Source organism: Nicotiana tabacum, chromosome 19 (assembly GCF_000715075.1).
Source record: "Nicotiana tabacum cultivar K326 chromosome 19, ASM71507v2, whole genome shotgun sequence".
Classification (NCBI taxonomy): domain Eukaryota; kingdom Viridiplantae; phylum Streptophyta; class Magnoliopsida; order Solanales; family Solanaceae; genus Nicotiana; species Nicotiana tabacum.
In genome coordinates, this window is record NC_134098.1 from 49,292,340 (window position 1) to 49,310,539 (window position 18,200).

An 18,200-nucleotide genomic window follows, 5' to 3' on the forward strand; every position below is an offset into this window, starting at 1 on the left:
ATGCTGTTAAATTTTATTTAATTAGAAGACCCGTTTAGATCAAAAACAATTTCCCAAAATAAAATATAACGATCTTTAAAATAAAAAGGAAAACATAAAAGTAGAAGATCCTAATCATCAAAAGCTTATACTCTCTCCGTTCACTTTTAGTTGTCAAATATTTTAAAAATAAATTTTTATTTTTACTTGTCACTTTTCGCATATCAAGAGAAAAATAATTTATTTTTCCTATTTTGCCCTTAGCATTAACTACGTATTTCAAATAATTTTTTTAAATCTATTAATACTATACACCAATTAATATGAGTATTATGATAAATTATATACTTTATTTATTATTTCTTAAAAGAAGTACAAAATCCATAGTTAACAAGTAAAAGTGAACGTAGGGAATACAATGTAACGTACTTCGTGAGCATCTCTCACATAATAAGTGAGATTGATTTTCGATGTCACTCTTCTTCCTTTCCCTTCTCTAATTCTCCAATATAATTATTAATTAAAAGTGTAGGATTCAAGTCACGTGACCGTTAGTTTTTTTTCGGTAAAATGCTAGTATAAAACAATTTAACAATAAAAAAAGGAAAGCAGGTACATTCAAGAACTAATCTAAAATGCAGAGTTTTTTCTGTAATTACTTTTTGGAAATTAAACCAAAACCAAAGTTAAACCCCGCCTAAGAAATCTCAACAAACATCTTGGAAATTCATGATATTCCGAAGACATAAATTAATGCTGAGATAGATGGTCTTTTTAAAACCCTAATCTTAGTTTATGATTAATCCGACGATCTCACACATGCAAATGCTAAAAGCATATTGTTATAATATTCTTCTTTCCGAATCACCTTCCATTATTCCTCTGCTTCATTGGGATGACTTATGTCTTAATTATTTCCCTTATACCTATTTCTTTATCTGTATATAAATGACCAACAAGAGAGGTTGCTCTGATGGTAAGCAACCTCTACTTCCAATCAAGAGATTGTGAGTTCGAGTCATCTCAAGAACAAGATGGGGACACACTACCCTCCCTAGACCCTTCAGAGTTATCTATTCATACTCGTTTATTTTTCACTTTCTTATTTTCTCTCAGCTAGAAGACACGCATATCAGAGAGAGAGAGGTGTGTGATCAGCTTTGTTTGTTTTTATTCAAAGAGTCCTATCGAGACTGAAACTCTTGAAAGGTAAATAACTAAAATAGTGATAACAAGTCTAATAATTCCAAACACAATAATACAGTAAAATATTGAGTGCTACATTTCTGGCTTTCTTTTTACCATTATAAACATATATTAATATATATTAGTATATCACAGACTATGGTGGATCTGTTTTTCTCTCTCCTATATATCATCACCACCTCACTACCCAACGAAGGCTAGTGTATTGTAGGTGTGGGTTGTTATTGTAGCACTACTCTCTCTTTTTCTGTGTGTATGTGTGAAATAGCTAGCTATTTGCTACTACAAATACTGTCTATCTCTATCGTTGCAGAATTTTGCCTCGACAATCTCCACACCGGCTCGATACACGACTCTTCCTCTGAGGAAAATACCAAAAACCCAGGTCAGTATTTTGTATTTTCTGTAATGGGTTTGTTTCGTCTCGCTTGTCACCTTGTTTTGTGCATTTCTCTCTCTTTCTTTTTTTTCGTTGATGATACAATATGAATTTGTTTTTATGTGTTATGTGTCTGCAGAATCTTTCTCTCACTGGGTTACTTGTCATCATTTCATGTGTTATGTCCAGATGGTGAAAATGCCCCTTTTGCAAGATTCAATCCTTATTGCTGGGTTAGTATAACAATACAATACTACTACGGACTCTCGATCCAGCTTCAACAAAATTGATCTACTTTGCTCCTTTTTCATGCTGGAGATTGATACTTTTCGATGATGGGTATCAATCTTTTCTTCAACACAGCTAGAAATTCTGCTCACACGGTGTTACTGTTTTCAGTTGCTTTTCAAGGCCTTTCTTTCTTGGAACTATCGTCCATTTGTGTCAACTTGACATTGTTTCTTGTGTTTCTCTTTATTGTATCTGCTAAGCAGATATATCTATGTGTCGGTCGGGTTCGCTTTCGCAAGGATGATTCTGATGGTAATTCAGTTCCTGGTAGACATAGAGGTGGTGATGTGGAAATAATACAGAGTATTGAGTTAGGTAGAGCCTATAAAGCTTCAGTTTTGTGTTGCTTTTATGTCTTGTTTGTGCATGTTGTGGTGTTAGGTTTTGATGGGGTTGGTTTGATTAGAAAGGCTAATTACAGACTGAATAATTGGACTTTAATTCTCTTTCCTGTAACTCAGAGTTTGGCTTGGGTTGTCTTGAGCTTCACTGCTCTTTATTGTAAGTACAAAGGCAGTTTGAAATTCCCATTGTTGTCAAGGATATGGTGGGTGGTGTCTTTTGTCATTTGTTTGTCTACCTTGTACTCTGATAGTAGAGCATTGGCAATTGAAGGCTCCAGCCATTTAAATTCTCATATCTTTGCAAATCTTGCTGCTACCCCTGCTCTTGCCTTCCTCTGTTTTGTTGCTATTAGGGGTGTCACTGGTATTGAAGTATCTAGGAATTCTGATCTTCAGGAGCCATTGCTCCCTGAAGAAGAACCTGCATGTCTTAAAGTTACTCCTTACAGTGATGCGGGCCTTTTTAGTTTGGCTACTCTTTCTTGGTTGAACCCGCTTCTTTCAGTCGGGGCAAAGAGACCACTTGAGCTGAAGGACATTCCGCTTCTTGCGCAACGAGATCGTTCTAAGACAAATTACAAGATACTAAATGCAAATTGGGAAAAGTTGAAGGCTGAAGATCCTTCAAAGCAGCCTTCTTTAGCTTGGGCTATTCTCAAATCTTTCTGGAAGGAGGCCGCCTGCAATGCGATTTTCGCAGGGCTGAACACTTGTGTTTCTTATGTGGGTCCATACATGATTAGCTACTTTGTAGACTACCTAGCAGGAGTGGAGACATTCCCTCATGAGGGATACATTTTGGCTGGAATATTCTTCACCGCAAAGTTGGTTGAGACCTTAACGACCCGGCAGTGGTATCTTGGAGTCGACATTTTGGGCATGCATGTGAGATCAGCTCTCACTGCAATGGTATATCGCAAGGGACTGAGGCTCTCGAGTTCAGCTAGGCAAAGTCACACTAGTGGAGAGATTGTTAATTACATGGCAGTAGATGTTCAGAGAGTAGGTGACTACTCGTGGTATCTTCATGATATATGGATGCTGCCTCTTCAAATCATTCTGGCTCTTGCTATTTTGTATAAAAATGTTGGTATTGCATCTGTGGCAACTCTAGTTGCCACCATTATTTCCATTGTTGCTACTGTCCCATTAGCTAGGGTTCAGGAAGACTATCAAGATAAACTAATGGGTGCCAAGGACGATAGGATGAGAAAGACTTCCGAGTGCCTCAGGAACATGAGGATTCTGAAGTTACAAGCTTGGGAGGATAGGTATAGAGTAATGCTAGAGGAAATGCGGAACGTGGAATTCAAGTATCTTCGAAAAGCTCTCTACTCTCAGGCTTTCATCACCTTCATTTTCTGGAGCTCCCCTATATTTGTTTCAGCTATTACGTTTGGTACTTGCATACTGTTGGGCGGTCAGCTTACGGCAGGAAGTGTTCTTTCTGCGTTGGCAACTTTCAGGATCCTCCAAGAACCACTTAGGAATTTCCCTGACTTGGTGTCGATGATGGCTCAGACAAAAGTATCCCTTGATCGGATTGCTGGATTTCTGCAAGAGGAAGAGTTGCAGGAAGATGCCACCATTGTGGTGCCTCGAGACATCACAAATGTCGCAATAGAAATTAAAGATAGTGAATTTTGGTGGGATCCGTCTTCTTCAAGTCCAACGTTGGCAGGCATACAACTAAGGGTAGAAAAGGGCATGTGTGTTGCTGTCTGTGGCGTGGTTGGCTCAGGGAAATCAAGCTTCCTTTCTTGCATCCTTGGTGAGATTCCCAAAATCTCTGGTGAAGTAAGTCAAATTGAAAGATGTTTCTCATTGTCTTTTCTCTTGGATTTCAATATATCCAATTTTTTAGGAATATGGGAGAAGCTCTAATCAGCATTCTTTTGTCGTGGTTTTACTTTGTCCACTTGTGTTAGGTTAGAATATGTGGAAATGCTGCTTATGTCTCACAGTCGGCTTGGATACAATCTGGAACTATAGAAGATAATATCCTTTTTGGTAGCCCAATGGATAAGGCAAAATACAAGGCCGTGATTCATGCTTGTTCTCTGAAAAAGGACTTAGAACTTTTCTCACATGGAGATCAGACTATTATTGGTGATAGGGGCATAAATCTTAGTGGTGGTCAAAAGCAACGTGTGCAACTTGCCAGGGCGCTCTATCAGGACGCTGATATATATTTACTTGATGATCCTTTTAGTGCTGTTGATGCACACACTGGGTCAGAATTATTTAAGGTTATGCTTAGTTTTAGCGTAATCATTTCTACTGCTCAATTAGAAGGAAATTTGCTGAATGCGCAATAATTTTACTGCAGGAGTACATACTAACAGCACTAGCAGCAAAAACGGTGGTTTTCGTCACTCACCAGGTTGAATTTTTGCCAGCTGCTGACATGATATTGGTAGGTGGTGTATTCCATTTCACTATCCAATACCGCTCCTTGTTCTTGTTGGATTGTCTGTAAAAGTTTCTCTATAGCTTGAAGCCGTCTATTTAAATTGCTAGCATTGTTTTGTCAAGTGTATTTCGTCCTTTCATCATGGATTTTTATACTATATATCAGTTCAAAAGTGAGACAGATGTTGAGGTATGGTGACAGGTCAGACAAGGTTTGCTATCTATGCTTGTACTGAAAGCATGGTATATTATTCCTTCAGTTTCTTTTTATTGTACATGTTGTTTTCTGCGTCAAAATTTGAAGAATGATGGAGCAATTTTAACTGCAAATAAAGATGGCTTTGCTTCTAAGTTTTATCTGTTTTTAAATATGAATTGTCAAGTTCGAGAATCACAAGCTTGAGGAATTCATCCTAAAAACGATGCACAGTATGGTTGGAGCTTACCTGTGGATAGTCTGTATTTTTGCCGTCAGAGAAAAGAGCTTTTCTTCACTTCTTTCAGATGACTTTGTAGTACCAACAGATCTGGGAATGTTTTTTGAAAAAGAGATTCAAAAAGGAAAATAACACTGAACTAAACCTCGTGTGTTCCTTACAACTGTCTGATAAGTGATAGTGTGCTAGAAATATCAACAACAATATATCATGTCTTAAATCTTTAACCCTTTTCTGTCCCGTAGATCATATAGTCAAAGTGTATTTAGCATATCTAGACAATTTTACTCATTTTTCCTCAAGATGCACACATCTAACCTATACTAAAAGTCTAAAGAGGCTTACACTTGGGCCGGTCCTTTTACATTCTAGAACGATGAAGAGAAGAAAGCCATCAAACTTGATGGTAAACATTCTTTTTAATCAGTATTAGGCCACAATTAATTCCCAAATGACTCTTTCCATTCACAGGTCCTGAAGGAAGGTCGTATCAGTCAATGTGGAAAGTATGATGAACTTCTGCAAGCAGGGACCGACTTCAACGCTTTGGTTTCAGCTCATCATGAAGCAATTGAAGCTATGGATTTTTCGTACCAATCTTCTGAAGAATTGGAGAAAGATCCTTCGCCTGATGGTTCTGCTGTAGTGGCTAAAAAATGTGATTCAGGCGAAAAGAGTATTGACAGTCTTGCAAAGGAAGTGCAAGAAGGTGTCTCAGCTGCTGATAAGAAGGCAATCAAAGAGAAAAAGAAAGCTAAAAGATTGAGAAAAAAGCAGCTTGTTCAGGAAGAGGAACGAGAGAGGGGGAAAGTTAGCATGAAAGTTTATTTGTCATATATGGCGGCCGCTTATAAGGGCTTGTTGATTCCGCTTATCATTCTTGCACAGACATTATTTCAGGTGCTTCAAATAGCTAGTAACTGGTGGATGGCTTGGGCAAATCCACAAACTCCAGGGGACAGTCCTAGGACAACTAGTTTGGTGCTTATTCTTGTTTATATGGCCCTTGCTTTTGGAAGCTCATGGTTTATCTTTGTTAGGGCAGTCCTGGTTGCTACATTTGGTCTAGAGGCTGCACAAAAACTATTTTTGAGAATGCTGACGACAGTCTTTAGGGCTCCAATGTCTTTCTTTGACTCCACACCAGCAGGGCGGATATTGAATCGCGTATGTCCAAGTATTGTTACTGCTTAATATTTCCTTTTTAATGCAATCCTCTGCTCATGGTTGCTCCATGATTCTCTCGGCTAGAGCAATTTTCTAAGGGGTTCTTATGGTTTACCAGGTGTCGATTGATCAAAGTGTGGTTGATCTTGATATTCCTTTCAGACTTGGCGGCTTTGCTTCAACTACAATTCAGCTTATTGGTATTGTTGGTGTTATGTCAAAAGTTACCTGGCAAGTTTTATTACTTGTCGTCCCAATGGCTATTGCTTGCCTATGGATGCAGGTAACTGACGGAACAGACCTTTTCCACTGTTAAACATAAGTTCCCCGAAAACTAGTCTTAGTTTATGCATCTAAAACTCCAAGATGATCTAATAATACAATCTCTTTCCTCTCTCTCTCTCCCGTCTCTCTCATATTTAGTTTCCTCTAATGTGCTGCTAGTTCATCCTAAAAGTTTTCTTCCATCAGCAAATATGTTAAACTAGAACATCTTTGGCTAAATCTTAGAGGTTCTTTGACAAGTGGGATTTTGGTGAGATTCTTTTATACTGCTAATGCTCATTTTTGTAAACTTACATTAAGAACATCTAATCCTTGGTTATCAGAAAAAAAGAAAAAAAAAAGACATAATCCTTCATGTGGAGTGTTTTCTTGAAGAATTTTTGTTTTGGGGGTTTGTTCATCTTTTACTGCTGAAAATTCTCACCAACATGTGAAGACTATTTTCTAGGTGCATTTTAATTTTTTTTTTGTTCTCTAAAGATGACTTTGCTGCTTATGAAGTTGGTCTTGCAATGCACCCAAAGGTGTGGCCTAGTGGTCAATGAAGTGGGTAAGAACCATGAGGTCTTAGGTTCAAATCCCAGCGAAGGCAAAAAACACTAGGTGATTTCTTCCCTTCTATCCAAGCCTTGGTGGATAGAGTTACCGGGTACCTGTTGCTGGTGGGAGGTGGCAGGTATCCCGTGGAATAGTCGAGGTGTGCGCAAGCTGGTCCGGACACCGCGATTATCAAAATAAAAATAAAAAAGTTGGTCTTGCAATTACTTGTGACTATCTGTAATCACATTACATAAGAATATGTTCCTGGGGCTACCATCTAATTGGGTTGCCGTGGTAGATGAGGACATCTGGTGTGTAGTTGGAGTTTGAATACTGCTTTTCGAGATTTGCCATTACTTGAACCATCTAGGTGCTAGAGTATTACCCTTGAAATAAGTTTTTGTCCTTTTCATTTTCCACTATCAGCCACCAATCCCTTGCAGAAGTTGAAATAGTTCGTGCATGCAAGTTTTGGACTCACAATTCTGTCTCTTCCAGTTTCCAACTGATTAGTTTTAAAATAATTGTGATCAAATTTGTGCAGAAATACTATATGGCTTCATCAAGGGAACTAGTTCGCATTGTTAGCATCCAAAAATCTCCAATCATCCATCTTTTTGCTGAGTCAATTGCTGGAGCTGCAACAATCAGAGGTTTTGGGCAAGAAAAGAGATTTATGAAGAGGAACCTTTATCTCTTGGATTGTTTTGCTCGGCCATTCTTCTGCAGTCTTGCAGCAATTGAATGGCTTTGCCTACGCATGGAGTTGCTCTCTACATTTGTCTTTGCTTTCTGCATGGTTTTACTAGTGAGCTTTCCTCATGGAACTATAGATCCTAGTAAGTACATTATATTATCCCTGTGTGATGAAAATCTTGCTTCAAGTCTTGATCATTTATAATGAACCTTCAAGTTAATAGTTCTGATTGGATTGTGCATTCGAACCCCGCAATACCTACAAGCAATTCATGAACATTGCAAAGAATGTAACTTGGGTCAATCTACCTCAAAATGGGAAAAGAAGAATTTGAGTGATGTCACCTTATTCAGACGCTAATAATGATTCAAGTCTTAAGAGGATATTGGAAATTCTTTGAAGGCGAAGTTATTCATCCAGATGTTGAAGTTTCCAGCACTGTCTTGGTGCTGGAATCGTATGAATAAAATCTTTCATTGATTAAAAAACACTATTTTGCCAAAAATAAAATAAAATTGCAAAATGGGCAACTACTTTTGACTTACAGATTGGGAGAATTGATATCATAATTCTAATTGTCATGTATCTACTCCCATAGGTATGGCAGGCCTTGCCGTGACATATGGGCTAAACTTGAATGCCCGCCTGTCACGATGGATACTCAGCTTCTGCAAGCTTGAAAACAAGATTATATCAATAGAAAGGATTCATCAATATTGCCATATTCCTAGTGAGGCCCCTTCAATTATTGAACCTCGCCCCTCATTGTCATGGCCGGAAGAAGGAACCATTGAACTGATTGATTTAAAGGTATGCACGATTAATATTTCCTTTGTATTGTATATGGTTTTCTTGTTTTTTGGACGTCACACTGGCTTTGAAGATTCAATAATATAAAACAACTTATGATATTACTGCACTCTTGAGTTTTTTCTTTTTGAAATTTGTATAGCCTTTGATATTATGTAGTTGTATGAACGAATGAGGTTTTGGTAATGAGACACAACCTTTCTAGTTTTTGCGGGAAAGTGAAAATCATATTTTTGTGAAAGTTAAAGTTAAAGCAGATAGAATCAGATGATAAGGGAGAGGAATGCTGTTGACCGTACTAAGAGAAACAATCAACGGGAGATGGTGACTGGAAAGAATGTCTTCAAGCTTACATTAAACTGCAGATTTTTAATGTCCTTGCATTTCATATGCACTCACTTTCTTCAAGCTGCAGTAAACTGCAACTGTTTCAAGTCTCTGTTGTCATATGCATTCACCGTTTTAAGCATGCTTTTTAGGAAAATGACTTTGTGATGCAGTCAAATGTCATGCTTAGTTCATGAAAGTTTTAAAAATCTAATACCATTGATGATGCATAAGTTTGTCAAACACTGCTGGACTCTGGGAATGAACATTGGTGTAGCTCATGGAAACAACTTGTAGTACCCATACCTTCCCCTCGGATATCAGGGAAAAGAGAAAACTAATGACTATTTTGTTGTTCCTCTTAGGTTCGTTATAAGGAGAGTCTTCCAGTTGTGCTTCATGGTGTATCTTGCAAATTTCCTGGAGGAAAGAAAATTGGAATTGTGGGGCGCACGGGTAGTGGTAAATCTACTCTGATTCAGGCCTTATTCAGATTGCTTGAACCAGAAGCTGGAAAAATAATAATCGACAACATTGATATTTCAACAATTGGCCTTCATGACCTTCGAAGTCGTTTGAGTATTATTCCCCAAGATCCAACATTATTTGAAGGGACAATTCGAGACAACCTTGACCCCCTTGGAGAACATTCAGATCTAGAAATATGGCAGGTAATATTTGGTTTTTCTCCCTGTTTACCTACACATTTTTTGTAGGCTGAGATCCTTTTCAATTAGACTGGCGTGACGTTTTGAAACAAAGAAATAAAAAAGTTTTTAACATTCCAATGTATAAGTAGAAGCTGAAGTCATTGGTGGATCATGTCTGCTTTATGATGCTGATTTCAGTTGGGTCTTATTTTCTTCCTCTCAGGCACTTGAGAAGTCCCAGCTTGGAGAGATTGTCAGGCAAAAAGATCAAAAGCTCGAAACACCAGGTATCTGTTCTTAGATTGGACTAAGACATGCACTGCTGACAGTGATGCAGCCTTTTCCTCGGTCTTATTTGGTTTTATTTTGAGTTCTGATGAAATTATTTACCAACTTGTTGCCGGCAGTCTTGGAGAATGGAGATAATTGGAGTGTGGGCCAGAGGCAGCTTGTATCCCTTGGGCGGGCTTTACTTAAACAAGCCAGAATTTTGGTGCTTGATGAAGCGACTGCCTCGGTTGACTCAGCAACAGATAACCTCATCCAGAAGATTATTAGGACAGAGTTTAGGGACTGCACTGTTTGTACCATTGCACATCGTATCCCTACAGTTATTGACAGTGATCTGGTTCTGGTCCTCAGTGATGGTGCGTTCTCTATGCTTCACTTGTTATAAGAGAGAAATTGTGTTAGTATTTGTTAATTGTATAAAAAAGGGCAGCCTGGTGCACTAAGCTTCCGCTATGCGCGGGGTCCGGGGAAGGACCGGACCACAAGGGTCTATTGTACGCAGCTTTACCCTGCATTTCTGCAAGAGGCTGTTTCCACGGCTCGAACCCGTGACCTCCTGGTCACATGGCAACAACTTTACCAGTTGCGCCAAGGCTCCCCTTCATATCATTAATTGTAACTTTTGTTTATTAAGTTGAATTCTCGAATCATCATTAACCATATTGTGCCCCTCTCTGAAAAGCATTTTTATTCACGGCCTGAACCCCCACCCCCACCCCACCCCCAAAAAAAAAAAATTAAGGAAGAGAATGAGTAGTATTTGCGAGACTGTGCTTATGCTTCTCTTCTTGTTGACCAATTGTCATAAGTTAGTTACGTTGAAAGTGTAGTATTTCTCTTGTCTAGGACTAGGATTCTGATAAGCAACATGATCTGAATGCCTGTCACATTGAAATAGCATGAGCTTGATAGAATTTGATGCCTATGCAGGTCGGGTGGCTGAGTTCGATACTCCAGCACGACTCTTAGAGGACAAATCTTCAATGTTTCTCAAGTTGGTGTCAGAGTACTCATCAAGATCAAGTGGCATACCCGATTTTTAATTTGGGTAGCAAGCCTGAAGATTTTGATGGGAAAGCAAGAAGAGCAGAGGGCCAGAAGAAACATGAAAGGGCTGGCACCCCTGCTGCTGCTTCATTCGGCTAGAGAACATAAACGGTGAGGGTGGGGAGGGGGGTATCTGCAGTACAAACAGTACGCGGGAGCTACATGTAGAAATTAGTTTCTGCGGTAGAAGCCATGCTTAATTCTTCTGTAGGTATGATGGGAATTCATGCATTGCCGACATATTATGTAAACATAAAATAAGCCAGGGCAGCAGAGGTTGGTAATAAGTAGGAAGAGGAGAAGAAATGTGACGGCAGTTTGTATCTGCATGGTGAACAATTACTAGGTTTCACAAGAAGCAAAATTTTGATTGTGTTCATGATCTTGTAGAGGACTAACTCAACTTTAATGCTAATTTCTCACAAGCAAAAGACTACTTTGAATCATCCACCTTTCCAGTTTTACTAGTTTTGCACCACAGCACAGTGGTTCACTCTGTATTTTAGGCAGGGGCAAGTTGGTTTATTTTCTGCTCTTTCCTTATTCTTACAAAGGGAAATATAAATCAGTCCATGTAAATTATTTGTGTAGGCGAGCTTCAGCTTTTCAAGCGGTTAATTTTGAGCGACCAATCTGGCAGAACAACTCAAAAGATAGAGAAGTCATATTAATCTCTTCACAGTTATTTTTCGACGATTCGTGCTAAAACTCCTTAAAATTTCTTGCCAGTTTTGTTTTCTTTTACATATAATTACCAACTCTCATGAGTACATATAGTCAATCAATTCAAATTTGAAAATGACCTCTCTCGACTTTATTTGTCAGTTCAATTGTCATTCGTGTAAGAATCTTTTTGCGAGCTAGAATTGTTCACTTGGTAACTAAAATATTTCACAACTAGTGCTTGCGTTGTATGATTATTGGCTAACAGTTTGGTATAATTTAGCTTAACGACTTATTGAAGTTTATGTTTGAATTTATTTAAAATCAAAATGTAAAATTTACTACCTAACATAAAGAGCAGAAGCATACAAGCTTAAACTTCATCAGCAGCCAGTAGATACGTCGATGATATTTCTTTCAATTTTATTACTAAATAGAGTCAAAACTAAATCTTAAGCTTTTCGTTTGGACATTTTACCTGATTTGATCAATTTATACAATTAAAATTAGTCTAAATTAACAAAATACGAATTCGATAATGAAGCATCCCAAGACAATTTTTAGGAGAAGGGGATAGGCCTGGCAAGTGGGCCGGTCCAGGCCCGGGACCGGGCCAGGACCGCGGGCCAGACGGGCCAAACGGCTAAACGGGCCAGGACCGTTTGGTCCGGTTTTAACGACCGGTCTCGTGGGCCGGTCCTATGATTGGGCATGTCAGGCCCGGGACCGTTTGGCCCGCAGGCCCGGGATCGTTGGCCCGCCAGGGACCGGCCCGGTTCCCTTAGCGGGCCCAACGGCTATTTTTTTAATATTTTATTTTATTTTATTTTATTTTTAAAAAAAAAAAACGATGGACTGTCAAAAATAGCCGTTGGGCTGTCAAAAATAGCCGTTGGCTATTTATGAAATAGCCATTTAACCCCTCAACTTTGTTTTAATCCCAAACTTTTTATAATTACACTTTTTCCCTATTTTCAACTATAAATACCCCATCATTATTTTATTTTTTCTTACAAAATCATCAATCTATCACAATCTCTCTCTAATTTACTTCTACTATTGCTTACTTTATTGTTACAATTTGTGAAACAATTGTGAAGTTGATGAATTGAAGTCTTCAACGATAATCAATTTCCAACAAGTTGTTCGTCAATTCGGTAAACTCGTTCCAACTCTTAAGTTTTAATATTATAATTTTGTTTGTTTTATTTACTTTGCTTGATTAATTAAGATGGTTTATTCCTTAAAAAATATGTTTAGTAAAAATAAGGAAAAATCGAAGAGTGGTGAATCTAGTGGCCAATATATTTCTCCTCCACTTCCCCCGGCTCCACGACCCAAACATGTTACCCGTCCTACACCTCCTATTCTTGATAGCGATAATAGTTTATTACAATTTACCGAGAGTCAATTTTTTCATAATATAGCACTCGGTGAACAATTAAACCATGAATATATGAATGCTCTTTATGGTAATCCAACTATTGATGAAAATGATGATGAAGAAATAGATTTTGATGAAACGCAACCGGATGATGATACACCCACTAGTCCTGCTCCTGAAGTTAACCCAACTAATAATAATCTAGATGATCCCCCATCTGACCCTCCTATTAGTGCCCCTACTTTTTCTAGACAACCTCCTAAACGGGCAGAAACATCTCTTGTTTGGCAATTTTTTACTCAACTAAGAGAAAAAAATAGGGCTAAGTGTAAAACTTGTGGCAAAGAGTTAGTTTTTCAATATGTTGGAAGTCGGGGGGGACGGGAAGTTTGACTAGACACATATTGCTACACCCTCAAGATAAAGCTAGATATTTTCGTATGAAAGCTTTGGCTGAGGGGACAAGTGCACCTAGTCAGGCTGACCTTAGTACCGGGTCAAATCAATTTCAACCGGGAATTAACACTGTTACCGGTGATATTTTATATTATGTATATACTATACTATACTATACTATACTATAATATATATACATCTTAAGTATAGTATAGTATATATATATATATATATAAGCTTATATATATGTATATATACTATAGTATATCGAATATACTATGTATATATAGTATAGTGTGTATATAACTATATAACTATATATATATATATATATATATCATAAAATGTATATATACACTATAATATACTATAATATATATACATAGTTTATAAGTCATATTCGATAGTATACATCTTAAGATATACTATATATACATCTTACTATATATATATAGCTTATATATCTTAAGATGTATATATATCTTAAGATCTACTATACTATACTATATATATAGTATATCTTAAGATGTATATATAGTATATTTTAAGATGTATACTATGTATATATAATATTGTATATATATTTTTTAAGATGTATATATAGTATATAAATCGAATATAGCTTATATATCTTTATTACTATTTTTTTCTCTAACTTCTATAAAAAAAAAAAAATAGAAAGTTTCTGTTGGGCCCGTTAGTCCCGTTTGGGCCCAGGATCGGACCGGAACCGGCCCACTAAACCCGGGCCCGTTAGTTCGTGGTCCTGGTCCCGAGCCGGTTCCAGCAATAAGCCCGCGAAGCCCAGGACCGTTTAGGACCGGACCGCATAGGACCGGCCCACTTAGAGCCGGGCCCGCAAAGCCCACTTAGGACCGGGCCCGGCCCACTTGCCACCCCTAGGGGGATCACACTCTATAACAGGTTTTCCTGCATTTCTTTTCTCTTCTTTGTTGTGCAATAACTAATTTTTCCGTACACCATTAATAAGGAAGCTACTTTTGTATTTATGTATAGTCTTGCAATCACCACTCTCTTAATACTCGATGTGAATAAAATAATTCTTCAAAAAAGATTGATGAGCTCCAAAAAGTCCTAAAGCGAGGCAAAGTTACTTTTTGATGAAAAAGAAAAACAAAGTTCTTTTTTTTCAAATTTATTTATGAAATGCAGGGTAAGGGTAAGGATGCGTACGATAGACCCTTGTGGTCCAGCACTTCCCCGGATCCCGCGCATAGTGGGAGTTTAGTGCACAAAGCTGTCCTTTATTTATGAATATTGACAATAAAAGAAATTTTGTATCAGTTTCATTTGATATTTTTAATTTGTTGAATACTATGTTTAATAATGTAAAATAGGGCAAACTACGTTCAAGAGGAGAAAGAAAATTTTGAATACAAGTATTAGTGCCCATAACAATCCTGAAGTTAGCTTATGATGATCGTGATCAGTTTTACAAGAAGAAAAACAGCTCTATTCATAAATGAAAGTCCCATCCAAGGGGCTTTGTGCCCTTTGTTTACCCTCAAAAGCATATAACAATTGAATTTATATGTGATTTTAAGAATATGCGGATTAATTCAATACAAATGATAAATTGCATTAGATTAAACAGATAAAGGATGTAATAGATTGTCAAACCACTTAAGGGGGTGATTCCGGACTCAATAACGGCCTTAATGAAATGCATGCCCTCGATCCTAGACTCACAATAACAAAGCACTAATGAACAAGAGTAAGAACTTTGAATAACAGAGTAAATAAGAGTATATTGCTTTGATATACGTGTTACCGTGTCCCTACTGAATAACCAGACTCCCCTTTATATAATAGGGGAGTTTTACCCTAAGTGCAATTCCATAAAAGGTAAAAAAACTTTTATTTAACTAATCATCGGTTCTCTGCCGATATGTGCCGAGATCCACGTCGTGATATCCGGCTGGTCGCAGATATCACGGTCTTTTGTTGGTCGTGCTCGATTATCTGGTAATGCTCTCCGAGGCTTTTGGGGTTCGAACCGGACATGGGGGTCATGGCCCTGATACTCCCGAGGGTCGGTGTTTTGCCTGGGCCCCGAATCACGAGGCCCCTTGCCTCGATTCCAATTTCTTGACTTTGCGTTTCTTGCTCTGTTCGCTTCATCAGAAATCGAGGTGGCCCATGGGCTCGGTTTTACCCGTATACAAAGAGTATCCTCGTTTCTCAGAGAGTAAGTTTACAGAAACAACGAGAAACGACATGAGCACGTCGATTCCTTCTCCAATATGCCGTGACACAAACGACAAAGAATCTGAAACGTCCCGTCAGTCGTGTCATAATGGCTTCAAACGCATGTCATCCGTCGGCAGACCATCCCTGGACGCGAACCGGCATGAAGTCTCTATAAATACTCCCCTCATTCGTTTATTTTTTACCTTTTGACCAAGCTTCTACCTTCGAATCTTCAGGATATCACTGTCTTTCTTCATACTCCAATATTTTTACCTCCATTCTTCAAGATTTCTCAGCAAATTGCAAGCTTTCACTTATTTTATATCCAAACCAACACACTTGATTTTCTCAGCAAAGCTTTTACCTTTCATCTCCTAAGCTTTCTTCATATTCTTCAAGCTTTTTCCAGACAACAATGGAAAAAACTTCCAAAACCGTTCCCCAAAAAGTTGCTTCTTGTTCTTCGCAGCCGACCACCGAAGTCGAGGAGACCACTCCCGATGTGGTCGTCCTCGAGAGAACTACTCCGGGCATGGCAACTGATGAACCGGCTCCCTAGCCACTCTTGAAAATGTTTGTCCCCGGGGATGCTCGGTCGCAGATGATTTTAAGGTCGAAAATCCCTCATCGGTGCAAGGCCAGTGTGAGGCGGTATCAAGGTATATTTGATCTATCATCGAAAACGTCCTTCATACGGTTCGAAAGGACTCTGGCTGAGAGGATAAGGACATAGTGATCCCCGGGCATGATGACTCCATCACTACTCATGTGGAGGGGTATCTGAGTGTTTATACATATCCCTTCAAACTGGGCTCGGTGGACCCGGTTATTCTGGACTTCTGTAGGAGGTATGAAGTATGCCTCGGTCAAATTCACCCATCGATGTGGATGATCATAATCCTCCTCCGATTCTTTGTGAACAAAATCAACTCTTGCTTGTTCACCATCAATCATCTACTCCACATGTAGAGTCCCCGAATCTTCCGGGGGCTGATAAAGCTCGTACGCCGGGCTAGCAAAGCCCCATTTTCAAGCATCGATGGGGACCGGGATCGGGGTTGGCAGGGATGCTTTGTCCGGGTGAAGACCGCAGACTTGATCCTTGCCAAGTTTAGGCCATTCCCCGAGAAGTGAAATGTATCACGTAAGCATAACTTTCTTTTAAATGTCGATTCTACGTTTTATCTCCCTTTTCCTCATCAGTATTTGTGGTGGTGCAGCCCTCGCTCGAGTTCCAAACATAATTCCTCGGCTCAAGGAGTAGATCGAGGACATTTGCTCGCAGATGACTTATTATGAGCGCTCATGGCATGAGCTCTCGAGGGTCGTTGGGAGGCCAGTTCTCACGGTAAGATCTCTTTCCCCGATAAGCAATATTAGGCTCCCTTTCTAGCATAACATTCTCATTTCCTTTCTTTTCTTTTCGCAAGCTTTCCTAAGACCATTGATCTTAAGCCTTTAGTAGGGGGGACCTGTCCGTCGATCTCTCCGCTTCAGGGAATCTCGGGGATACAGCAGGAGAGAAGAAGAAAAGGAGGGCTCCGAGTTCCCCGAGCTCGGAGAAAAAGAAGCCTAGGAGAAGGTTGGCCCGTAAACCAAATGAGAGTTCTAGATTTCGATCACCCGACCCGGAATCGCTTTATCGGCTCAGGGACGAGCCCGAGGAGGATGACATTCTTGTGGCTCGTAAATCGATCTCCCATGAAGAGCGGGTGGTTATTTAAACAGGAGGGTCATGAGGCCGATCTCCTCAGATTAGGGAGGTCGACGATGAGACTGGGGTCGATACTTCTCGAGATGACGACCATGCTCCGAAGGAGGCACCCAGTGTAATAGATATTTCAGGGTCACCTTCTTACACTGAGTCCATGCTCGAAAAGGCTCTAATGGTGAATGAGCAATCCAACGAAGGGGCTCATGGTGCGGACGATCCCCTTCATTCTTTTTTCGAGGGAATAGACTCGATCGCTTTGGAAGACTTCACCGGGTTGGACAACTTGGAGGTGCCGAGGAAGCAACCGTCTTTAGAAACCGGTGGGCTGAATTCGAGCCCAAAGTTGATCAACCAGTTTCCCACCCAGAGTATGGATCATGGCCGTAAGTGGTCAATAATCATCACCTTCCCGGAGGATACCCGGGTTCTTTCGGCCCCCGTTTGAGTAACGAGATATCTCTGGTGCTTGGTAAACGAAGAAGACCAGGCGAAAATGAATGAGGTGGGCGTGCCGTGTTTGTTCAACAAAACACAGCATGCGCTGAACTGGGTAAGGTGGCATTACGCTCTTTCGTATTTTGACTTAGTTTTTAATGTCCCTCATGTCTTCTATCTTTTATCTTTTTGCAGGCTTCGGTACTTCACCATAAAAGTTTTCTCAAGTACCGGGCTGAGGCTAACCAGCTTGAGGCCGAGGTCAGGGAGCTCGCCGAGAAGAGGGATACGTATAAGCTTCTCAGCGAGCAACACGAAGAAGCTGTCAAGAGCCTTCGGACCGTTGGATGCGGCTCAGAATGAGCATGCAGACCTGGTGGAAAAAGTAAAGATTTTTGAAGTTAGCGATGACGAGTTAGCCACAGAGACCAAACCTCGCAGGTCCACCAGAAGGTTGACAGGATCGACCAATTCGAGCCGAGATGAACGAGGTCAATGACATGGTCGAAGAGTGGAAAGGGAAAATGGACCGACT

At 39.5% G+C, this 18,200-nt stretch overlaps 1 protein-coding gene across 2 annotated transcripts; it reads left to right on the top strand.

Moving 5' to 3' along the window:
• The first annotated feature begins 1,293 nt into the window (after window positions 1–1,293).
• Window positions 1,294–11,308, top strand: LOC107782424 (ABC transporter C family member 5). 2 transcript variants are annotated; one of them, XM_016603309.2, is made up of 12 exons: window positions 1,294–1,570; window positions 1,704–3,996; window positions 4,128–4,448; window positions 4,529–4,615; window positions 5,520–6,215; window positions 6,334–6,498; window positions 7,585–7,879; window positions 8,336–8,547; window positions 9,240–9,545; window positions 9,748–9,811; window positions 9,932–10,171; window positions 10,746–11,308. In XM_016603309.2, the coding sequence occupies exons 2-12, from the start codon at window positions 1,897–1,899 to the stop codon at window positions 10,856–10,858; spliced, it is 4,599 nt and encodes a 1,532-aa protein (XP_016458795.2). In that variant the 5' UTR covers window positions 1,294–1,570; window positions 1,704–1,896; the 3' UTR covers window positions 10,859–11,308. The 2 variants fall into 2 exon arrangements, with proteins under 2 accessions (XP_016458795.2, XP_016458796.2); XM_016603310.2 differs by having other exon boundaries at window positions 1,315–1,570; window positions 1,754–3,996.
• The last annotated feature ends 6,892 nt before the right edge of the window (window positions 11,309–18,200 follow it).

Excerpts from the sequence above, each read along its gene's own strand:
- LOC107782424 (XM_016603309.2), top strand. The coding sequence starts at position 1,897 with ATGATGGGTATCAATCTTTTCTTCAACACAGCTAGAAATTCTGCTCAC. Across the intron at positions 4,449-4,528 it reads CTGGGTCAGAATTATTTAAG|GAGTACATACTAACAGCACT; the intron begins GTTATGCTTAGT and ends ATTTTACTGCAG. Across the intron at positions 6,499-7,584 it reads TTGCTTGCCTATGGATGCAG|AAATACTATATGGCTTCATC; the intron begins GTAACTGACGGA and ends AAATTTGTGCAG.